General features: G+C 39.5%; 2 protein-coding genes across 4 annotated transcripts in view; both read right to left on the reverse strand.

Annotated features, from left to right (window-relative positions):
* The window catches only part of cacna2d1a (calcium channel, voltage-dependent, alpha 2/delta subunit 1a), a 99,727-nt gene extending 89,510 nt beyond the window's left edge, over positions 1-10,217 (reverse strand). Inside the window, exon 1 of the mRNA XM_085387071.1 lies at positions 9,733-10,217. Within this exon, the coding sequence (XP_085243197.1) occupies positions 9,733-9,812 (80 nt within the window). The 5' untranslated portion in view covers positions 9,813-10,217. The remainder of the gene's footprint in view (positions 1-9,732) is intronic.
* A 12,105-nt stretch (positions 10,218-22,322) lies between these two features.
* The window catches only part of pcloa (piccolo presynaptic cytomatrix protein a), a 73,491-nt gene continuing 70,026 nt past the window's right edge, over positions 22,323-25,787 (reverse strand). For all 3 annotated transcript variants that reach the window (XM_085385723.1, XM_085385722.1, XM_085385726.1), the window contains 2 exons: positions 25,479-25,624; positions 22,323-25,388 (listed from right to left, as the gene is read on the reverse strand). In XM_085385723.1, coding sequence (XP_085241849.1) covers positions 25,245-25,388; positions 25,479-25,624 — 290 coding nt within the window. In that variant the 3' untranslated portion in view covers positions 22,323-25,244. The remainder of the gene's footprint in view (positions 25,389-25,478; positions 25,625-25,787) is intronic.

The following is a 25,787-nucleotide window of genomic DNA, read 5'->3' on the forward strand; positions in this document are numbered from 1 at the left end:
AGTGGCATCTAATAATCTACCCGCAAAATAAAACAAAATAAAAACAAACCAACAAACAGGAAAACACCAGACATTATGATACAGGCTTATAATTTGCATCGAAGATTTTTCGAAATTCTATACGTGAAAAGTGAGTGCGAGAGCCCTCGGTGGCGAGACAACGAGGCTCCAGTTACAGCAGTGCAAGTAAACAAACAATAAATATAAGAAGAGTAAGAATATAAATATACACTTTAGGACTAGGGGTAAAGGGATCAATAACAATGTATAATTTACAGTTTAATGATTTAAAGTCTCACACAACCTGTCGAAAGGGCAGGGGGGCCAGGTGCTTCCAAATAGAGCACATTTCATTCATAATGTTGTCAATCCAAGCCCATTATGTATTCATGATTTGAATCCTGGGTTGTGCAAAATCCCAGAAATAAATCCAAGACAAAGTGAATCTGTGAACCAAGGTGTAGATCTATTAGGTTATGTCGTGGTGATCCACGGGTTGGGGGATAGGTGTTCATACTGGAGTGCAAAATTAAAACCAATGGAAGATGGACAAGAAATGTTCAAAGCCATCAGGTGCTCAGTTTAGAAAAAAGAGAAAAGAAGAGGAGGCTAAACGAGCAAAAGATGCAGGTAAGCAGATGTGTCATTGGATAATGACAGGTCATGTATCCTGAAACAATCAGAATCAGAATACTTTATAATCCCTAAGGAAATTATGTGGGTTACAGTTGCTCCAAGAAGAATCTGAAAAATAGTAACAGTAACAGACTACACTCCAAACAATAAATTATGTTACAGATTTTACACATTTAAGAAACAGCACTAATATATACAGAGTCCAGCTCCATCCCCACAACATTACTGGCCTTGTGGGTCAGTTTACAGTATGTAGAGCCAAATACTGTCAATAGGGCTTCTGCAATGTTCTGAAGACAGTTAAACTTGTCAGGTAGTGATGTCCAGCAGGTGAAAATGCAAGCTCCATGAACACGCACAGCTATGGATTCCAGCTGCTTCGATGTTGCATTAACTGGCATTAACTCAGCCATTTAATGCAAGACAAATCTAGCTGCTCATACATACACCTGAAAATCCCAAAAATGCATTGTGAATTCTGTCTCGAGTCTATGGATGTATCCGTGTATTTCCGTGGTGCTGATGCTGATGCTGAGCGGACAGCTCCTGAAGCATTTGAAGTGTCGAAATGTGGAAAGCTAACAACATCCCTCTCACCGGTAGGCTAAGTTATTTTTAGCCAATTACAAGTTGAATCTGATAGTTGGGGTTGTTAGCTAAGATACCGTCATTAAGACGCGGCACAACTAATGTGCCAATGCGAGCTATTTGCGATGTGCACCGCCATTTATTTTTTAATGTACCTTCTCAGATTAATTCACTGCAGGTTGTGCCCAGGGCTGGACTGGGTAAAAGGTAAAAGGTAAACCTGTTTCTCCAGCACGTGTTCAGCTCTGATGATTCAGTAAGGACATCTCCTGGTTTCAGTAGCAACAGGAGAGGGAGGGTGAGAGAATGAGAGAAGAAGAGGCAGCTGTGCAGCGTAAAGACAGAATAACTCCAGCTTTCTGTCTTTTTCCATTCTAGCTGAAGTCTGGGACAAACTGCGTTCCTTTTCAGCTCAATACGAAACGCGTAATATTTTCTCTGAATGCGGGACGATTCCGTTTTTTTACGGGACGGTTGGCAACTCTACTAACTAACCTTATGGATAAAATAAAGTTCACTATCAGTAACATCATAGCACCCACCCAGCTGTATAGAAACTCCGTCATGCTAGCTAGCACGCAGTACGAGTTATTGTAACTGACTGTAAAAAGTCAGCACAACGAAAATAAACTCCACCTAAACTTGGTTTATATCTGACCCAGATAGACTGCAGGTCATAACTTCTTACCTGAAGTTCAGTTCACCTGACACTCGGACCGGCGGTTGCCTCGGGTCTCTCCTCTTGCCTCCCCTTTCTCTCAACCGCCTGCTGGCCTCCACCACTTGCTAATGTGACTGAATCTGTGGAAGCTACGCCATAGCCACCACCAAACAACTGAGTTATTTTTACACACCGGCCAGCACCTGGCCAATCCACCACCTTTCATTTTTTGTACCGTTACAAAAAAAATAAAAAAATCATCGGCCCATAAAGACGAAAAATCACCATCGGCCCACCGGGCAAATGCCCGATATGCCCGATAGCCAGTCCAGCTATCGTCGTGCCATCAGTTAACCCTTCGCGTGCCACAGCTGGCATGCGTGCCTAGGGTTGCCGACCCCTGGCATAGAGGATAGCACTGACCACAACAGAGATACAACAAGATAACATTAATTAGTAGGGATAGCAAAAACTTCTGTTTATGTTTGTTAGCCACTTGGCTAATAATAATAATAATGGATACTTTATTGATCCCCATGGGGAAATTACTTGTTTTTCTCTGCATTTGACCCATTCACTCAGTGAAGCAGTGGGCAGCCCACTAAGCAGGCGCCCGGGGAGCAGTGTGTAGGGACGGTACCTTGCTCAGGGGTACCTCAGGGTAGCCGTTAAGTGGATTCGAACCGCCGACCTTCCGATCATGGGGCGACCACTTTACCTACTGAGCTATCCCTGCCCCTGCGGCTATGATAGTAAACAGTACACACTGATGTAGCTTACTGAATCTTTTGAACAGTGTTCGCCCAGGGCACCAAACAGACTAGGACCGCCACTGTTGATGCCACTTTATTTTCTTGCAGAGAAATAACTGAGTCTTGTGGAAGAAGGAATAAATAGGTAGTTAAGAGCAATATCCATTCATTTGCTTAACCGCTTATCTAACTTAGGGCTACCTGTCTAAAAAGCCATTATTGTGGTGTATTGAAGTGTTCTTATTTCTACATTTAGTTGTTTTAATTCTTTTTTCTCATCCATAAATCGACTGTGCTACAAAAAACAACCTTCCTCCCTTCACTCATCTATTTACAAGAAATACAAGGTAACAAATTCCGACTGGGCCATTTGGTTATCTGAGCACTGCTCTGTTTGTCTCTGACAGCATGAGACTGCCACAGGGGAACTGGGGTCAGACTTTTTTCCCTACCCTTGCCCACGTTTGACCTCACACTCTGAAGCACGACGAGCTGGGACTGACTCTGTCCTCTTAGCCAATAGTCGACCTCCTCCCCACCATCCATGTCAAACGCCGTGTATTTAACAGCTTCCATTGTATAACCTCTCCCTGCAGGTGTCTCAACACATAAAATCAGAGAAAGCAGAATTGTTGTGACACCTGAAAGTGTCTGTACTTGCTGCAGAGAAATTTCACCTACTGGTGAGATACCAGCACTGTGTAAAGAAAAACAGCAGTAACTCAATTAAGATTACGCTTCCTGTGGGCACTTTTTAAAAGGTTTGCCATCAGACATACTTGTGTCTAAATTTAAAAAAAAAAGACTTCTTTGGTGAATTTACCAAGAGCACAACACTATATCCACATTCTGAATGTACAACCAGTTTGAATCACTGTCAACTCGGACATACTCTCACTGCACGTCCGAGTCAAAGCCACCGTCACAATATACCACCTTGACTCACATTGTCACCTTGATAAGCCTCTTGATCCATAAGACACAGCACTTAACGTAAAGATGAACAGGGCTGGTAGAAATTGATTCACATCTCTTGTATCAATATCACAATGGTTTCTTTTATTATTGTACATTTTTGGCCACAGTAAGCATGTAGTGGAAATCTAATTTCATGACATTATGTACAATCTTTCATCCTTTAGTCTTTGAAAACAAAGCTATAACAAAAGTTTTTATTCTTTTGAACTATTTCAGTGCATTTACTCTTCCTCTTACTCATCCTCACCCCTCCAGCTGTCTTTCCCCGTGCGACATGTCATTTTGAACTCTGCTCAGATGACTAAACCTCCACATCTCTGTCACCTTCACACTTTCTGAGCAAACTCCCTACCCAGCCATCCATACATCAGACCCTACCCTTCAGCCTCACTACACATACAGACTATCTTGGATGGACGATGTGTATAAATAGAGATTTGAAAGCCCCCTCTAGCCACAATGTCCAATTAACGTCATTCTAAACGCCTACACAAGCAGACTAGTGTTAGTGCTACACTGAGTACTAGTCTCCCCTGACAGCTACACACAGTGCCAGTGTTGGTGTCTGAGGACCGCTGCTCTTATGTCTCAATGCAGCTCCATTAAGGGGCTCGAGAGGCACCATCACAAGCCATCATGGGCCTCGCTCAAAATATAACACATCAGATGGGCTTACAGTGTGTTTTATCCACTTAAAGCTACTAGTGCTACTAGTGCGTTATTATAATAACTTACTGAGTCGTTAACCACAGCTCTAAATATTTATAGGAAACACTTAATGAACTCTCACAAATTAAAATTCTTCATAAGGCAGTGATACTTTTTCTTTCTGTCAAATTGTTTGATTAAATGATTATGTTGTTCATGATCATGTTGCTTTCTTGTGCCGTGTATCAAGCTTGATGACACATTTCTGGCTCATGCAAATACAGACAGAACAGACAAGAGAAGCCACAGGGTATGATGTTCAACTTTCAGTCACAAACAGCCTCTCTCTTCAAACATCTGCCGCTTTCACACTGCTCTTCTGTATCTTTGCTGCTATATTACTTGACTAACTTTTGATAGCTTCCCTGAAATATCCTAAATTTCTGCCTTGAACTGTAGTGCCCTTGCTTTCTGTTTCAACATACAGATGTGCTTCCTGTACCAAAGAGGGCTGCTATCCCAACAGCTGTTAACTATTCCCAGGGTTTCCCAGGCAACGGTGCAATGGAAAATTCTTGGGATTTTTCATGTGAGCTTTTTTTCCTCCCCACATTTCTTCTTCACGTAAGTTGGAAGTGTTAATGTACCATATGTGTATGTATGTGTGTCTTTTTCCTTACAAATCCAAGTCAGACCTTAAGGAAAACTCGCGCAGAAGAACGCTCAAAACTTCTGCTGAGGGGAGGGCGATTTATGGGAAGCCCCCTGCCACTCTACGCCTCTCTATCTTTACCTATACAGCTGTGTCAGGACACTTAACACCCCCGTCCCCAAAGACAGAGGTCCTGGATAAATATAGTCAGAGCTCAGACTGGGGCAAAGGAAAATGAGTGAGTAGATGAGAAGAAAAAACACAAATGAGTGAGAAATTAAAGGGTGAGGTGTATAAAAAAAAAAAAAAAAAGCAAAAGAAATGTGAAAGAGTCAAGGAAAATAAAGTGAGTAAATAGCAAACGTTATTCGCGGTCAAAGATTTTGCACTGTTGCATGTTTATGTGTAACAGATATTACCCCGTCAGCTGCCTGATTCTGAGCGTGCCTCCTGAAATATACCTGCTGGCACTAACTCCCTTACAGCCAAGACGAAGTCACAGCCAAGGAAACCCTAGACGGCCCCGAGCAGATTATTTCCATCTGCTGCTCACTACATTCGATTCATCCTTTTCAAATCTCTCCCGTATTATCAGTGTCATAATCCAAGTTAGATTTGACACTGGAATGAAATTTGAAGGGAAATCTAATTTAATGAATGCATTTGTCTTTGTTTTGTTTTGTTTTTTCATTAGATGAGACATTCTTAATCGCCCAGTCTTTGCCAAAGCACGAAAGAAGAAAGGCTCTACGGCTCTGTGACTCAATCAGCAAACAAAGCCCACAGCCTTTTGACTAAAATAAAGCAGAATTTATAAAAATAAAAATCATAAAGTAATAATGTTTTGGACACAGGGGCTATGGCTAGCATGATTCTCCAGGGTTACAAGTTTTTTGAGCCTGCTCTTCAGCTCAGTGATGATGTAATGGAAATTTGCATGTAAAAGTATTAACACGTTTTCTTTGCTGCAAGGCAAAAACTCAACTAATTGTATTATTAGAGCAGATTAAAGCCATGATTATTGTCTTTATCAGCATATTAGACTTTGTTTTTGCTCCTGCAACCTATTCCATTTTATGACTGAGCTGTTCAGCAGCAGTGACACCAAGCACCTGGGATCTAGAGGAAGTCTGGCAGTGAACTAAGGTGCACACGTCTGGCGTCTTCTAGAAACTGAGCCATCATTACAGGCCACTGTTGGTGCCAGCCTACTGGGATGATTGAGTGTCGAGTCAAACCTCAAGGAAATTATGCCTGATTAATAAAGGGGGGGGGGGGGGAACTTATGAAGAAAACTAGTAAAGGATAATCATAGCCTAACAAATTCAAACTAAAAGCACTTTTAAAGAACTGACTAATATTTCAGATCCTATTAAATCTTATATATACATCCCACATCTGCTCATGTTAGAAGGCATCGCCTCCCTTACCACTCAGCTAATCGATGAACTAAAAATTTACACAGAAGATGAAATTAATAATAATTGAGTGTTTAATTTCCAAGTAATTAAGTGTAAAAACCAGCAAAATTTCCCCAGCTTACACTGCAAATACATTGTACCTTTATGGATGTAGGCGTTATTATTAAAGTCCTTTTCTTCAACTTTGATTTTAGCATTTCGGCTATTGTTGTCTTAAATAAACCAGATTTGAACAGGAGGGTTGAGTACAAAGTTATCAGCTAACATCATAAAACTAGGCCGGCATGGTGCAACCATAAACAAACAGCATGTGTCCAATGCACAGACACTTGCTAATGCAGTACACAGTAATAAATAATACACAAATCATCAAAATCTGAGCACAGATTTTCCTTTTTCTTTTTTTTTGTGCAGGATGTTAGTGCCAGACTGTATACACAAGATGGACATAGCCATTGGGACGCCACTCACTGGTTTGGCTGCATTTACAAACAGTATGGGTGTAAGAGAGAGAGAGACAGATTTCAGCTAATTAGTGCTAAGGAACAGACTAAAGAAGAAATGCTCAAATGTCTGTCCTAAAAACGAAATAAAATTAAACAAAACACACAGTTATGTTAAAAATGCTCAGTTGAAACGGTTGAAAGGTGTGGTTCGTTGGCTTAAATCACTGGAAGTGACGCCTCTAGTGGCTACAGAAGCGCCTTTGTTGGCATCTGTCTGCCACTGAAAGAAAAGCAATGACCATAATAAGCAGTATCACTAGGTGAGTTCTATAAGATTTCATTGCTTTATTGTGAATTAGACAGATACCAAGGCACTTTTTGTGCCAGCAAAGACAAAGATATGTTTGTTCCTAGGAACTTTGATGCTCCTATGCTGGCTTGAAAAAAAACCCTACAAATCCCCGAACCTAAAAACAAAAATTGTATCTTTACAATTTGTTTTCAATATGAACTGGTAATAAATGTTGAACTAGTCCTTTAAGGTCACAGAGGGCTCAATGTGAAGCTTGCTTTCACTTTAAGTGTGGTTTTATATACTTATATATATGTACATGATTTATATCTTGCTGCTTTCTTTTGATATCAAGCATTTCCTCACATTATGCCAACTAATTGCCAGAGATGAGGCCACAAACACAAGACGCATGGCGCTTTAGCTGGTTGAGCATGAAATCTAGTTAGCTTTAAAAAAAAAAAAAAGCAAGTGAGAGTGGTAGAAACAGAGCAGAGGGTGACAGAAAGTGTGGAAATTAGTAGGATGAAGATAAAACAAGCTATATGTGTCAGTGACCAGGGTAGAAGCCAGGAACAAGCATATGATCAAGCTTTAGATCAGAAGGGAACGTTAGCACAATGAAATGGCACATAGCAGCAAAACATTTGGACATTTTCTGTGTATTTGGCTGCAAGTGTGGTAACAGTCAGCTGCACGTTGGCAGGATTTATGTAGCAAAATGTCCATATATTATATATGTTTGTAATCAATAAGGCCAAGTAGTCAGGATTTTCATCTTGTCTCCTTTTCTCTTTATCTCCATCATGTCTTTTTATCGTTCCTGATCTAACAGTGTGTTTGAATGGTGCAGAGATCTCTGGGGCACAGTCTATGACATCAGACTTTGCATTTCAGATTTGATGATGTTAATCATCTGCCTTTTGGCAACAAAACAAGCCGAGAGGGGAGAGCTAAAGAGACACATAGGGAGAAGACGGACAGAGGAAGAACGAGACGGAAACAGAGCGATGAGAAACAGAGTGAGAAGGCGTGGAGGGGGGGCTGAGAGGAGGAGAGGGGACATGAAGATCTGAGAACAGACAGATGCTGGCATGTGAGGTTAGAGATGGAGCCTAGAGATACAGTCACACTTCGAGTCCATGAGATACGGAGGAGAAGGAAGGAGTGAAGGAAGCAAGGAATAAAGGAATAAAGAATATGTTTTTAAGAAGGCGCATTACAACTGTGGGTTTATAGTTTGACTCTGGCGTGCTTTCTTCTGAAATAAATACTCATATTTGCAAAATAAAAGAGTGAACATGCACCCGCGAGTGAACGTCCACACCAACATGAATATCATGTACACAACCCACAGATCAATCCACTTAGTGCCCGTGAAATATAGGGAGTAGGCTGGCCACTCTGCGAGTCTGACATCACCATATTGAGCCATTAGGCTAAGTGCCATCATAGCTCATCATCTCTCTAGGACTGAACTTGGGCTGCATTTAAAACCAAAACCTGTAGTCCTGGCTCCTTTAGAACCATCTGGAATATCTTAAACCTGTTGATTAAGTGTGAGGTTCAGCATGTCAGCCGAACAGGCTTGCACTCCTACACTTTTGCTTAATTTGGGCTGCGGACAGATCATCTGTTACATCTATTAATGCTGCAGTGCAAATATGGAAGGTCAAATTTAGACAGAGCCAGAGATAGCTTGACTGTGCAAGCGATATCTCTACTTGATGGCATGGGTTTGTAAACCGAGTTAACATCTTGCAGGGCAAACAGAGTTTTCCACACTGAGCTGAAGTACTGGTCTGCATGCTGGAAATCACAAGAAACTAAACTTTTAAGGAAGGTTTGAGACAACTTTATCACCAATTGCCTAATCAATGCAAGGTGATATTGAAATGTGTCCAGCAAAATAGGGAACTAATATTTTATTTGGAAAACCAATCATCATTTGTATTATCTACTAATCAAGTAACCGTCATGATGAATACATTTACCATTATTCATCAATATTATCAGCAGAAGACGAAAATATCAATATTCTGGATAAATAATGGATTAACTGTCATTTTACCCGTCAATAACCAACTGCTGTCAAAAAAGGCAAACTGAGGAGTATGCTTTCTATATGCTTTCCTATTTACAGTTCAAACTTCATGCATTGTAAACAAATGTGATTCATTACAGCAATCTACACATATAGCCAAATGTCAGAACTATCTGTGGACATGGTTAAGAGAAAGTTCAGACCTTAGTCTCCCTTCTTGGGATGATTCATGTGACAGTCCGCCATATGTCACACTGCTGCAGGCTGGCAATAAATGGGAAGCAGCTTTTAATATCATATTTCACAAAGTTAAAGTAACGGACAAAGCCCGTGTACAATCCTCATCATCAGTTGGCAAGAAGGAGGACTGTTCTGCTTCCGAGAGAATTTCCCACAAAGTGCGCGTTCACAAACTTAATGTAAGCTTTAGAAGCATATTTAGCACCACGTTTCTCTTTAAGTGATTACCAGGCTGCTTTGCATCTACCGTATATCTCCGAACATGCCATATAATGACACAGGTTCAGAAAAAAGAGCCACATAAAAATTTCTATGATACAACACCGTATTACTTTAAAAAGCCAACAGGCTGTTTTCAGCTGTACAGTACTCACATCTGCGATGTTGGGAATTGCCCGCTCGACTCAGACGAAACGGTCGCCAAGAGTAGGAATAGACAAAGTGAGTAATCCATATCTTTGTTAATTTCCCTAAAGCAGGATTCAGCAGATGAACAAAAAAAAAATGGAGAAAAAAAGAAGAAGAATTGCCCACAAATCCAAAGCGCCACTCGTACTTCTCAAACCAAACGCCTCACACCGCCATCGGTGCGCGTTTGGAAACAAATCTCATCCGATAGCTATGTTCTCCCCACCGATGGAGTTGAAGGAGTGTGTTCTTTTTTGGGAGGGGGGTGTAGCGTGTGTATCTGTGTGTGTGAGAGAGAGACACTCTTAAGTGAGTGTTTCAAACTGGAATAGGCTGTTAGAGCAAATCTCAAGCGTGTGTCCAAAAGATTTATAAAATAAATAAAATAAAAAAAACAGGAGAAAAGGGGAGGGCGCATTTACAGTAGAGCTCAAGCTCGGCCGGCAGAGCGGTGCCACTCCGCACACTGCAAAAAACATCGTTGGTTCGCGGGGATGAACACGAGGGGTGGAAGTGTGTTTGAGTGATTGTGATGATTTCACCCAAGTTTTGCATGGCTCGGAAAAAAAACCCTCGCAGTTTATTTCGAAAGTCTTTTAGAAATCTTTACACAAATGGGAAAAGTCAATCTATGCGTAGACATGTACACGTGACCTAATTTAAGATTTTAGGTAACTTTAAAAAATCAGAATACACAACCCTTAATGGCACTTTTTTCCCATGTTTTTTTGCAGTGTGTGTTGTCTCTTATGTTTGTGTTGCTGAGGCGCAAATGGGTTTCCGGGCGCCCTTCACGTCACCCAGCAACAGTTATTTACGGCACACTGGCCTTATCAAACATGGGAGATTCTAACAACACTGCAGCCCGTGTCTTTAGATTTAAGTTTTCCTCTGATAACCTTAAAGCCCGATATGACCTCGAGCTGATCATCATCATAAGTCACACATTCCACTGACTGTGCGTCTATATTATCCTTCCTACAATGATCTTCTTCCTCACAGAGCTGACTTTTGAATGTTTTTTCATGTGCATTCTTGTAAACAACAAAGTCAGGTGACTTCCAGGGCAACTTTGCTCTTGTCTGGTCACATGCGTTGCTTAAAGCATTTCAGGCCCACAACCCAGTTGTAGTCCATGTCAGATTCAGTCAAGCATCTCAAAAAATAAATAAAATAATACACTCTTCCCGTCCAATAAAAGCTCTCCGTTTTATTATGTGTATCATGATGAACCTTCATTTAATTTTCAATAGCGCAGTGCCTCTTTTTTATGCAGAAATGTGATAATAAATTCCACTGGCTCCAAGGGCTGTGGCAAACTTAATATGGAGTGACATTTCCCTTTGCTGGGACAATCAGCAAGGTAAATACCAGAAGCATATACTGTATTTTCTAACGGGTTTGTCTTGAAAGCCCCTTGTCAGATGCAAAACTAATCTTTCACTAATTTGCTTCAAGCTCCTCCATTATTACAACCCCCCAAAGATAATTCTTTTCTTTTTTTGGCTTGAATTTTTGTCTGCTTGTTTTTGTGTGCATGGATGTCTGCATGCAGATGAGCTGTGTGGGTCACAATAGACAAACAAGGCAAAGTGTTGCCCACCTGCTACGTGAATCCCACAAATAGATATGCTGTGCAAATAGCTGTCTATGCCCCCCCTCTCAGGTTTCACTATAGCTCATATAAAAGCTGTTCCTTTGGGACCTCTTGCCTGGCATGGCTCTGAGGTGGGGGATTGAAGTGTATTTACCGAGCAATGGCGAAGAGGAGGGGCCGGTTTGGAAAGAGTGTTGACCATATGGAGAGAGGAACGCTGGTTTAAAGGTTTAAGGGCTAACATACTATACACTATTTAAAAAAAAAAAAACCCACAGAGATGAACTATATGTGGTAATTATCCGTTAAGAACGTCCACAGGTCGACTTTTAAATTAATTCTGAAGATATTTCTAAGTGGAAAAAAAATGTACAATGTGTTCCCATAAAAAACCATAACAATCCCTCATGCTGCTCGTGTTTTTGAAACAGGCCAGCAAATGCAACACTCTCTTAAATAGGATTATATGGGTTTTTCACAGAGATTAGTTTTGGCTTACAAAAGCCTCTCAAAAACAGCAAATTCAGTATGACTAAATACATCCAATTTTCATAAAATCTCTGACTCAATGTTGTTTCATGCTATAATCAGTATTTTTAAGCTAACACTGGATCAAATGACTCTGTGTGATGTAAAGGGAGACACCTAAGTGACAAACTAAACTTCCTCTATATATTTTGGCTCATTGTTTTGCTTTGACTATAGCTTTTCTCCTTTTTTTTCATTGCTCCATGTTCATACACAAAGTCTTGATAATTTATGTGCACTACCTGCCCTGCCCCAAAAGTTAGTGCACAGGCAAAGCAGATATTTTTTCCCCCATAGAGAATAAGAAAGCTGCAAAGAGAATGAATAATATGGCCATCAATATGACACGAATGCTAATCTGCTGAGGCCTGCACTGCAAAGCAGGATCTGAGGTTAGTCGGGTAACTTTGTCACGTTTACCCCAGTGGTTCAGTTCTTTGCAGGGCACCATGCAAGTCATGCAAGTCTTCTTGTGTGAAATATGCAGCTGTTTGCAATAGGTCACCTGGTTACAACACTACTGTTTCTGTTCTAATGGTAGATTCAGAAAGCCGGTGTTTTCTGGGAGACTTGATAGCTGCCATCAGCCATTTAGGTTTAACAAAGCAAGCTAACAAAAACCCAGCTGCTTGACTATCTATTTCCTTAAATTAAGGCTTCAGTATTTTGGAGCAATATACTTATTTTGTTTTTTTTTTAAATGCCATTTCAAAGCCAATCCTAATGCACCCTGATGGCAGCACACTTAAGCGAGCATATTCAGCAGATGGGAAATTGTAGGACAAAATTAAATAGGTTAAAAAGACAATACTATGAACACAGATAGAAAAAATGTTCTTCATTTGGCATTTAAGATTGTACCCTGTGTAAAGGTTGTGTTGATTTCAGTCATGCGATTCACTGCACTTTTGCTTTAACCTGTTGGCCACTAAAGTACAATTTGCTTCAGGTCATGTTTCCAGAAAAGAGCAGGAGGTAAAAATCAGCGCAAGTGTGTGTGTGTAACAGTGAGACAGGTGTGTGTCTGTTTCTGAGTGAATTAGAAATGTGTATATGCGTCTGGCGGGCAGCAGGTGTGGCCTCTGTCATCAGCTCGCGACCCCACCCACCTGTCCAGGGAATAGCCCCCCCCGGCCGTCGCCTAACAATGCATTTGTCGTCAACGAAGCCACAAGGTTGTTTTTTCTCATCCACTGAGGACACGCCTAACATGTCTTTGTAGAAATGAAGCTGCAGAGACAATCAAATTTACAATCCCAATTCCAAAAAAAGTGTGTAAAGAAAAAACATAATGATTTGTAAATCTTATAAACTCCTATTTTATCCACAATAAAAGATAGAAAACAAGTTAAATATTTAAACATAGAAAATGTATCACTTTTAAAGACTATTGGTTAATTTTAAATTTGATGGCAGTCTTCTTGTCATAATTTTTGTTTCATGATGCACTAAATACAAACACAGCTGTTTTGGAATTGAGGTTGTAATTCACAAGTGTGTGTCGTCAATTTTATTCAGATCATCATTCAAAATGTGAGTTTAGTTTCCTGTCAGAAGCATAAAACCAGGAATTAAACTAGGCCTGATTGATTCAGGATGGCACACTGGCAACTTTAGTTAATGAGGTTAATGTATATTATTTTTACATTTGTTTTTTTGGTTTTTTTTGTTTTTTTATTATTGGCCTGGCACTCCTTCCAGCCCCCACATGCTACTACCGTTTAACATCTTCAGCGCATCCTCTTTCCCTCCCATCCCTGTGATGTGTTCATGCTGCAGATGTAAAGTTGTGGTTGCAATACTTCAGCGTCTCACTAGTTACAGAAGAGGAGCTATCATAAACAGAGTAACATGTTTTTTGTTTTTTTTAATGCTACATGATTCCAAATGCAACTTTTCAAACAGCTCAACAAATTTCACCAAAACACACAAACTGTTTCTGTGAAGTCTGTCACAAAACATGCCTGTGAGCTAAATGTACAGCTGGTGTATTTCACTAGTAGGGAAGATCAGAGATTATTTTCAAAGGTCAGCAAATTAGATTTAAATTTTAAATCTTATATTTAATATCCTTGTTCATTTTGGAGTTTTAGATCTATACACAATGTTTAGCCTAATTGTGTTTTTGTAAAAGCTCTTGCAAAAACAAATCGAAGCATAGTAATTTTGTTGCTCAACGATTCCATTAAAACACAAAGCCAGGGGTGTGGGGGAACTCCAGGCCTCGAGGGCCGGTGTCCTGCAGGTTTTAGACGTATTCTTGATCCAACACAGCTGATTTAAATGGCTAAATGACCTCCTCAACATGTCTTGAAGTTCTCCAGAGGCCTGGTAATGAATTAATCATTTGATTCAGGTGTGCTAACCCAGGGTGATCTCCAGGACACCGGCCCTCGAGGCCTGTAGTTGCCCACCCCTGCACCAAGTAGTTTAGTGCAGGCAACACCGGTTGGTTTGAATTATTCTGTCAAAGTTTACAGGGATGTTTGATTGAGGACTAGTTACATCTATGGTACTGTTACCAGGTTACAACTAAAGTACCAGACATAAACTTATATTTAGGGTAATGACGCTGATTAGATTCACTCACTGGGTTGTGCCTTTCATACTTAATAGTGTGTAGGGATTGGAAATCAGCCATTTAAGCTTGCATAACATCAGCTTATATGATGTTTAAATCAGTTGGGTAAACCTACAAAGAGCAATGGATCTCTGTGTAGCAGCACAGGTCAGCTGATCACAGTGACTTATTATTATGTGACTTATTTCTAAGTAATTATTTTCCCCACCTTGCACATTTCCACCGGAACTTGGGGTTTCCCCATCGGCAACATCCCACTGTAAGCCCTAGATATAACCACATCATTTTTAGTGTAATCAACCAGCTCTTATACACAATTTCTTAATATAACAGCACAAAGGAGGAAGATCTATTAAGCAATAAGGTTTAATTACTAAATGTATAAGCTCATTAAAACACATTTGCAGGGCAAAATGCTTTGCATCATATTCAAATAACAAAAATGTACCTATGGCTATTTTTCACATCAAATAACCACTTCAAGTCAAACACTGTGTGTTCTTTTCCCTACTTCCTGCATTTCTGATCATCGCCAATGACTTTTTTTGCCGGTACTTTTTCATGATGCTGATGTCACCGAAAAATGCAGGTTGTAAGCATATGGAGAACATTCGGAGCCACGCAACATGATAAAATATCATGAGGCATCTGTCGCATCTGGCTTTCATCTCAAAAGTTTAAATGTCACTGTCAGATCCTGTCACATTTTTCAGTATTCTGCAAGACAAACAAATTGATACATACTGCTGAATCTTCCCCAAAGAGCAAAACTCTGCATTCATGCACCCACTCTGCCTGCCCCCACAGGATGTCAAACGCAGTTCATTTAATAACTCGTCTGTGGTACTGTGGCGATAAATGATTTCCAACTTTAATCACATCTCTCCCCACACACCATCTTTCTGGGAAAGATTAAGGGCCATGTGTTTTATCTCAGCATGAGCTAACAAGGATGTAGTCTTCACTGTCAGTTCCAGCTTCTAGAGAGGAAAATGATGGAGTACAAGGAAAGAAATGAAGTCTTTTGATTCAGATTCAGGTCATTTTATTAATCCACAAAAGGGCAATTTGTTTGCAGCTTACCCACACAGTCCTGAATTCAGATGACAAAACATTGAAAGGACGGTTAATAATGTTTTTGTTTTCCTTCTTTATAACCTGATTTTTCAGAGTGAATAACAATCTCTCTGACTGACCCTGATTTTGAAGCAGATGTTAATGTTGCTGAGGGAGTTTTTATGTTCGATAGATAAAACACTAAACCAGCAGACCAAGATGAAATATTAAAAGACTTTCAATAAAACGAACAATAAAAATGACATAAAATCTCCTTATTAACATTTAAAAAAAAGTTCAGTTCCTTAACAAATGAATGCTCTGTTGACCCCGTTTTACATCAGACTCCGTGTTAGATGGTTCAACCATCAACTCGAGTTGGTGGTTGTTGATGGTGTTGATGCCAAAAGGTTGAATCTGTTTATCTAGACAGAACATTAAGAGATGTGTTGATGATTTTTATCTAAGCTTACTTCGACAGTCTTTTTTTTTTTTCCTTTTGAAAATGCGCTTATTTGCTTTCTTGGCAAGATTTGTCACTTCGGTCTCTCAACCTACAGTCAGCACACACAAATTGACCTATTTCATTCAATTTCTTCCAGGCACTTACAAGAAGTTTCCTGAAACGCTCATACTTGTCTTGCTTCTTTTGCCTTTTCTTGTTTACTGTTACCTGCATTCATAACAGAAAGCAAATTGGACCTCTGCAGAATTTACATGTTCTTAGTTAGTTTCCATTCATGGTTTTATGCAGCACAGTCTGGGGCACTATTGCATTTACAACTTATCCTGATGGAGAAAATCATACTCCATTAGCCACAACAAATAAGATTTGTTGTGCAGTAAATATACCACGAGTATAAACAAATATATAGATATCTTTCAGTCGAATCAGGTTTTCTTGGTTGAGGAGGACAAAGAGGCCTACTACACCTGCATGGCCTATTGTTACTTAAATACCTCCCACTAATACACCCATTATTCTTAAGTACTGTTATTTCTAATATGCACTAAAAACTCCCACACACTGCATATGCTTCACCCTCCACACTGAACCCTCTTGATTCTGTTCATCACACTGCACTGTGTTTATCATAGCTGAAAGATTTTCCTACTCACACAGTATCTCATATGAATAAGTCTGACAATCTGCCTTTAAAAAATAGAATACAGATTTCTTACAATGTCCAATCACAGGACTTTTAAACATTAGCTCTACCACTTAACCAAACTCAAAAAAGAGTTCAAATTCTGAAATGACAAATAGAATGATAAAATAGAACGGGACCAATATCCTTTGTTTCCATTAAACATATAATAAGCAGTAGGAAAATGTGAAGCCTTTGTGCTGTGCCAGGGGAATAACTCCAGCTGTACAATAGGTCATTGGTCAAAAACAGTGACAAGAGAATTATTCTAGCCTTGAAAGTCCTTGGATGTGTGGGTTTCAGCCCATGGAATACCACAGAAACATGAGGAGAACATGCAAACTTCGCACAGAAACACACAGAAAGGCCATGGGTTCTTGCTGTGAGGAAAGAGTGATAATATTTTGCACAATGTCACTCCTAGGGAACCAAAACACCAACAGCTATGCTGGCTACGTACGTGAGGGTCAGTGCACACAGCGCAGGCTTAGCTTCAGATGAACTAGCTGTTGCATGGCTGCTTGCCACGATCATTGGATTTTATACCCAAGCTTTTGGGTTTTTTATGTTTGAAATTCATTCGAACATTTTTGATTATCTTTGAGTTTGGGTTCTGTGTTCCTTGGATTAATTAGGTAATTCCCTTTTGTGTTTTCATTCTGTTCCTCCAGTCTTGCTCTATATTTGTATATTTATAGCAACTGGTGCCTCTGCTATTTAGGTCTGATATGCACTAGTCTATGAGAAGTTACTGTACAGCAGCATGAAATCTCCCAAAACAATAACAAATGGCCAAGCTCCTCCTTCAAGTCTCCTTAATCATTTGATTCAGGTGTGTTAACCCAGGGTGCGATTAAAACCTGCAGGACACCGGCACTCGAGGCCTGGAGTTGCCTACCCCTGCTCTACAGCGATGCTATTTGTTGTTAGCATACAGTATATGCAAGTGTCTGATTTTCTCCTGAGACGTCACATCATTTATTTATGATTGATTCAAACTTATTGATATTTATATAATCTTAAAGATTGTGTTTGCAAATTCCTTGAATATCCTCTTCTTTGCGAGACACAGCGTTTGTAGGTCACCCCATAAAAAACAACACTGGTTTTCTTGCACCACAGTCTTGTCTCGGGTGATGGCTGGAGTGGTTACACCTTGTTGACTCAGTGAAAGAGAAGTGACGGAGAGTATGTGTGATATGATGTCTCGTTTGGGACAGGGGCAGCCTCGGTCCCCTCTGTGCACTGACTGATCACATTACTATTAGTGAAAACTATTCTGTCAGTAAGAGAAGTCATGGCCCAGCAAAGGATGGCCTTAGGGTGAAACTGGGCATCCAGTGATGGGAAGCTGTCTTCAGGGGGGATCTGAGGTGATGAGATATGAAGGGTCTTAGCTGTCCTGTTCTCTTTTTTAACTCACAAAATCTTGAATCCTTTCTAAAAAATTACATTTTCCTACTCAAATTCTCAAAAGAATTTTTGTTGACAAGACTCGTGTGACCACATGCATGTAGAGCAGTAAACTGTCACATATGTAACAGGTGACTCTGATTAATGTCTTATCCTAATAGTTATGTTAACATATGTTTTCTGCATCATATACAACCGCTGCAGCTAAAGCTCATGATCTACAACATCATCTTCTGACACTTGCCAGCAAAGATCCCTTTCTCAATTCACATTCATGTGTCCAAATGCTGGCGTCTCCTCTTATCAAAACACTACCATCAGTCACTGGTTAGAGACAGCACATCCGTGTCTGTGTATCATCTGGACATCTGGACTTTACCAGATGTGAATTTCAGAGCAAGAGAACAAATTTAGGAACAAGGTTATGGAAATTCAATCACAATCCAGATGCTTTCTTTTACACTATTCTGCAGTGGTAACTAAGATCATTTACTCAATCAATGCAAAAATTAAAGGTAGATACCTGTATTTTACTTGAGTATTCCAATTTAGGCACCCTTATCCTCCACTGTGTTACAAGGGTAGTTTATCCCATCAGCAAAAGTCTTAAAGAAGCAGTGCTTCCAAGTGATATCTCAAGTGAAAGTTTGCAGCACCTCTTTGGAGATCAAGGCATATTTGATGGATGTGTAACCTCTGTCTAACCTTGCATAAGCTGATGCATCCAACGACATTGCCTGATCCCGCCTCGTCAGATCTCTGTTTTCATCAAAGTTACCGCTCTGTGAATCACAGATGCAGGACAACAGCACAATGTTTCCAAGCCACCATCTGATTCAGGCCACATCTTTGAAGACAAAAGAGGGGAACAAACACATCTTTAGAAGCGAAGGATGTAAGGGATCTATCAGAATCAGAGAGGGGGGAAAACAAAGGGGGACTCACTGAGAAGCGGTATGAAGAGGGGGAATATGAAAGAGATCACAGGGAACATGAAACAAACAGGGGAGACATAAAGGGAATAAAGTACACACCAGAGAAGAACCTGGCAGAGAGAGCCTGGCATAATTTGATCAAGTTGTGGAAAATTTTAGCCAGAAGCACATCATAACTTAATCAAACCATATAATCTAAGGTCCTCTATCTTTCTCTCATGAACACTTCTGGAAAGAACTTATACAGAGAGCTGCAGCATTACAGACTATACAAATTGTAGACATAAAGCATATTTTTGCTTTATGAAGCTTCTTAACTTAACTTGTGGGATATTATTTGACAGAACCAGGCTTCTTTCTAAATGTATTATTGTGTAAATTTAAGCTAAGCTACAGCTAGCAGTTGGCTAGCTTAGCTTAGCACATAAAGGTAAAATTGGAGAAACCTCTGGCTGAAGGTGAACTTCTTCTACAAATATGCAAAGTTTAAATAGCGGACAATACTTCATGTGAACATTAGCCAACTGTCAAGCTTACTGGGTACGCTTTTGTTCTAGCATGCAGTAGCTAAGAGCTTAGTATCCTGCTATACTTAAAGTTTTTTCTCCAAAAGATCAATTTGAGGCTCATTAGTGCTCACTTTGCCCCATTCAGCGATATCTGGTGTAGTGTTTGCAACAGGTGTTCTCAGAAAGATTACAATTGTACCAGATCACCAGCGATGATCAAGGTTCCCCACATTAGTCATCTTTTTGCTTTATGTACCTGATTAGCATCATCTGCTTTTTTATATATATAATTAATTCTTTTTTAGGGCACAAATTAACATTAAGGTGCTTCACAGCAGTAACTTTGGCTTGGTTTCATCAACACCAAATGCCTGATCAATTCTCTATCACTGTACACCAATAAGCCAAGCATTAAATAGTACTTGTGTAGACAGAGGAAAGGATTTTTGTTTTCTGTTAACCATATAGTTACTGTGCATTTGCATATTCTTTGTCTTTCAGCTGCTCCCTTTAGGGGTCACCACAGTGGGTTGTCTGTCTCCTGGCTATCTACCTGGCACCTTCAACTTCAACCATTTGTCCAGTATATCTACTATCCGTTCTCTGCACCTGTCCAAACCATCTCAACCCTTTCCTCCTTAACTTTGCCTTCAAACCACTCACCCTGAAATGCCTCTCTGATATACTTGCATCTAACCATGTCCCCTCCTGGTCACTCACAACAAAAACCTTAGTATTTTCAACTCCATCACCTCCAGCTCAGCCTCCTGTAGTTTTGACAGTGTCACCGTCAAATCATGAATCGTAGCAGCTCTCATTACAGCTTTTAAACCTTTTCATTACTGTGCATTTGTATAGATCGCTCATTCCTATAAAATAATAGATAAAATCCTTCTTTTGTTGTAGGTATTATAACTGTAGGTGGTCTTCTATTTTTCCAACACACAATTATTTTGTGGCATACTCAGCTGGCAGAAGCAGGTGTTTTTTTTCAGCTGCAGAGTCAACATTCAGCAGGTGCTGACACAGGTGATCCATCCCCCTGTCGGTAAACACACAGACACACACAGACTCGCACTACTCCCTGAAAAAATGCAATAATAAGTAAGTTATTTATAAGTTTAAATGCATTTAAGCTTATGGGATCTCTATTTTGAACTCAGAAATACTTAAGGTCAAAGGTCCAAAAGGATTCCACTACAGAGAACTGTGTGACTGTGTAAAATGGATTTCTTACGCCCCCTGTTGGTGTAATATACATATGTATAAAAAGTCTAAAACATTTTTTAAAATGAAAAACTGTTACAGATTATTTCTATGATTTGGATATGCTTTTAGGTTGTTGTATGTTGCAGTAAACACATTATTCCACCATCACTCATGAAGTAAATTCAGATCTACTAAATATGAGTCAGTGGACTGTATATTGATTTTAGAAGGTTTTAGTGCTAACCTGTCATTCTCATTAGTCGCCTCTGAGCTTTTTTCAGAGTTTCCTGGCTTTAAAGAACAGCCCTCCAGGGGTGAAAGTACAGCAAGATTTCAGACCCATGGTTGTTGAGCCGAACAACTGAATCTTTTCTTCATGATGTTGCCGGGTGAAGCTAATGAGAAAAGCCTGTCCGTGGAGAATGTCAGACACCTTTTTTCAGACTTCCCAGTCTCCTTTGTAATCTTTAGTTGTATTGTGTTTCCTTTTCCCCATGCTTGCTTGCTGGTGTCTTACTGTTTGTCTCCATGACTTTCTTTGTTTTGCTGTCAGGTACTGCCTATTTTACTTTCATCCTTATATGTGCCTTATAGTGTCTCCCTGGTGTGCTGTGTAGTTTAGTCTTCATCTTTGTCATTGTGTGCTATCTATCTATCTTTCTTTGGATGGTTACATTTTGCTTCAGTTTAAGGTTTGGTTCTTCGTTTTTTTTTTAACACAATTTTGTCTCATACCATAGACTGTATATAAAAAATGGGCGAGGATTCTACATCTTAAAATTGCATTTGTTTCTGACGGCCAACAGGGGGAATTCCATCTTCTCCTTTGCTCTTATGGTCTTACTGAATACAACATTATGTTAATCTTACTTGATGTAGTGACACCATTAGAGTTAACAAGGAGGATCAAACAGGGCACGCTATATGGTGCTGCTACATGCCACATTATACCATATGTTACCATAGTGCAACACCGTATACCATATTATTATATTTTATATATATATATATATATATATATATATATATATATGAAAGTAACATAGCATTATAGACACATCTGAGCAAATGTCAGATATCCTATTATAGCACATTTTAGCATTATGCATACAAAGGGATCAAGGACCAACAAATAGCCTTGAGCACACATATACACACACCTGGTGCTGATTTGTCTCACAATGAAGCCGGACCAAATGATGCTACAGAAGGATCTGTCAGCAAGCCCCATCTGCACACTCCCACACAGTCACGAAAAGACTAATCAGTAATAAGTGAAGACACATGTGTGAGCACTGCAGGCTCGCGTAGGCTTGCTTGGACGTCACCACGGGGCTCCAACTGGCCAAAACGATAGCAGATGGCACCATCTTGTGGCTGTATTCTGTTACTTCCTCATATGCAAGCCATGTATGCAACCTCCCCCCCCCCCGGAAATATATACACAGACATATATATATAAAAACACTGCAGTTTCCCAGAAATTGCACTTTCTACGTTCAAAATAAAATCGTGCTATCTAACAGTGGAATATGCAGTAAACTCAATGCACGCTAATGATGCTTCATTTATATGATATTTAATATTTAGACATGGGGCAACAGCCATTTTTACAGCACATTTTGCATAATTTATCAATACCTCCTGTATACAATCACAAAACCATGACATTAGATTTCTTTTTTTTTCTGTTTACTTACAAGTGAAAAACCAGACAGGTTTTACAAGCATACTCTTTGTACACTCAGCATACATCATCAATTATAAGTTTTCTTCATAACTTCCCCCTCTATAACATTTGTTCTATATCTCTCTCTACACCATTCTTGTTTTTTCTTTAATAATATCCGGACACAAAAATAGTATGAACCACCAACAAAACATGCAACATCCAGTGTGAGCACATTTAAATTCTCCTGCAACTACTTGAGTTGTGAAGATAGACTTCTGTGTTAGACTCTGGTAAACTTTTAGTGTTTGGTGTAAAGGGTCGGGTAAATCTGGGTCCCTAAAAACAGACAGAAGCTCTTCCCTCGGCCTATCCACTGTACAGCGATCCAAGGAGAAACAACTCCCTGTTACTTCTAAGATCACGCGACTTTTTTTTGTTTGTTTTTTGTTTAGTTTTGACTGCTAAAAGACCTATTGCTTCCCCAAACCCCAGTATAAAAAAACTATTTATTTACAAGGTTGAAGATAGAGATGGCATCTGGGTGTGTGTGTTTGTATAATTCATTGTGTGTTATGAGAAATTTTAGATAATTTAGACAGATAACATGTAAAGGAAGGGATACTGCATTAGAGCTAATGACATGCATGGACTTGGTGTGAAGATGCTACACACACACACACACGAGCACATGGATAGAAAGTTAAGAAAAGCAACCAAAAATGCACGTTGCACCTTACGTTTGAGGTGTGAAGTCCACTGATTACAAGGTTTTCTTTAGTTGCTTTTTTTTGGTAATTCATACACTTACTGGAAAATGAAACAAATCGAAGGGGGAGGGCAAAACAAAGATAGGAATCATGACTAGGAATGTTCGATTTTCTTCCTTTGATTTATAGCTACGTGGAATTGGCGTTTTTAATGTGAGCGTGTGTTCGTGCACAAGGGCAAAAAAGTTGGTTCTCTGAGTTTCAGGCCCCTCTAAATATTGTAAACAAGCACTACATAGTGTATAAAAACCTAATTTCTCTGTACATCTGATATGTACTGTAAACAAATATAATACAACATATGAAATTGTCTCACAGGCAATAAATAAAGATTCATATAGCAATACAAAAAAATCACACGGTAAATAAAAAAACCAAACAGAAAACAACAAATCATATTAAAGCAGTAACCATTTCGTGGAGGACATGAAAACATAGCAGTGCAAAATAAACAGAAATGCTTCCTCTCAAACCAAGTGTCATATTTCTGGCAAGTCAGGGTGCAGTTATTTACGCTATATAGTAGATGTTGCATAGAAATCACTCGGATATTTCACTGAAAATGTTAAATGAACCAGCCTTCCAGTCTTTTGACACCTGTACAGGACCTGTCTCATGAAATAATGGGCATAATAGGCGTTTAATGAAGTGCGCGTGGAGGTGGGACGAAACATCATCATGCTACTGTTACAGCATCGCGTCTTAGGATCGTAACTCTGGGTAGTTCCTGGTCTATAGTTTCTCACTTTCCCAGTGAAAAAATAATAATTTAGCAGGATGATGATGTTAGTTTTACATTCTAAGCAGAAAAAGTGCAAAATACTACAAAAGCGAGTGTCGTCGAGTTGACTGCCCTTACGAACGAAAGCAAGACTGATGCAAGACTTCTAATGTGCTCCAATCTTACAAGGAAAAAGAGGAAATGCTTAACTCTCATATAGTAAACGTCTCACATTCTAAGGGGCAGCATCATGAATAAATAAAACCTCTATGCCACAATCATCAAGACTTGATTGTCTGTGATAAAGATATCTATATATATCTATATATCTATATCTATATATGTAGAATAATGTCCAGCTATGACACTTCACTATATACAAAGTGAACCTTGGAGGTGTTTTTTTTTTTTTTTTTTTTTGTTGAACATGTGGCACTCCATACCAAATAGATAGACTCATGCGCACAACATGTAATGTCCAATTTGATATATATTAATATTGATGCTATATCAAACAATAGTCATCATTGGATAACATCAGGGAAAAATCAGATTAAAAGGGTAGGGAACAAGTAGTTTTTGTTAATAAAGTCAAAAACATGCTTGCAATATTTTTTTTTGTATTGAACTGGAATGCTAGGTAGTGTATTATAAAATATACTTCCTTCCCAGAATAGATTGTTAAAGTACTTAAATAATTGAGGCGAAGACAAATCATAGAACTCTACGCTAATATCATAATACAAAAATAAATAAGAGGTCTCTATAGCAGAGTCTTTACTATTTCATTCCCAAAACGCTTTGTAAATCAATACAATAATAAAGCGAGGGTGAGCATTTAAAGAACATTTAATGGATAACACGTCAAAATAAATCAATTCGAATCTATAAGTGTGTCCATTCCCTGTATCTATTAGATTTGAAGTTCTGTGTGAATGACTGTGTGCAATGTCGTGAGCATGTGTGTGTGTATGTGAGATAAAGTGTGTAATACCTGGTTGATTCTGCACTTGACCTCTGAACTCAGCACCTGTGTTCTTCTTCTAAGTCCTGGCTACACTGCTGTACACTGTATGTCCTGTAAACATGTGTTTATTCCCTGTAAACACATAATGGTTTCCTCCAAGTTTTTCACATAATCAGAGCAGATATCATCATTTGCTGAAAGCATTTTTCCAAATAGCAAGCTATGCGAGCCCTGAAACAAAGGTTGAAGAAAAAAATCCCCCCTCTTCCCGTGCCCAGACCTTCCAGAAGACTGAATCAGCATTCCAGATGTGGAACCCAGATGTCAGAAACCTGTTTTCCGCTTAAGCTTATTTCTTTTAGATTGAGTCCCCTCCTATGAGTGGATCTGGGCAGTGCTGGCAAGCAGCTTGTGCCAGCTCACCACTCGCTTGCGTAAATCAACTTTATCCAGCCACACGTAGGCCTCGCCTATTAAGGTCTTCTTCACAAATTTGCCACCGTTGGACACCAGGAATAGCTGGAAAGAACAAAAAGCAGCAGTTTTGTGCGTGCTTAATGGGATGCTAACGTGGCATGTGACTGTGAACATACACTTTGTGTGGATTACCTGTAGCGCGTGTCCGGTGGGGTTCATGCAGAAGCGGAAGGTCTCATTAAAGGACGGCTCACGGTCGTGGCGACAAACCCTGGTCTTCTTCTTGATGATCCTTTTCTGGGTGGCGATATTCACCACGTAGAGCTTCACATAAAGATCTGTGGACAGAAACAAAGCAAAACAAAACAAAGTATGCGATTTCTCTGAGTGTGACTTCTGACATCTGCAGGAAAATGTCTTCCTATAATCATTTGTTTTAGGTATTTTTTAAAAGGTTTATTTAGTTCCGTTCTATTTTTCCACTTAGGATTAGGGATTAAG

This window comes from Rhamphochromis longiceps, linkage group LG17 (assembly GCF_057381845.1).
Source record: "Rhamphochromis longiceps isolate RC_006_pf linkage group LG17, R_longiceps_female_GT1.1, whole genome shotgun sequence".
Taxonomy (NCBI): domain Eukaryota; kingdom Metazoa; phylum Chordata; class Actinopteri; order Cichliformes; family Cichlidae; genus Rhamphochromis; species Rhamphochromis longiceps.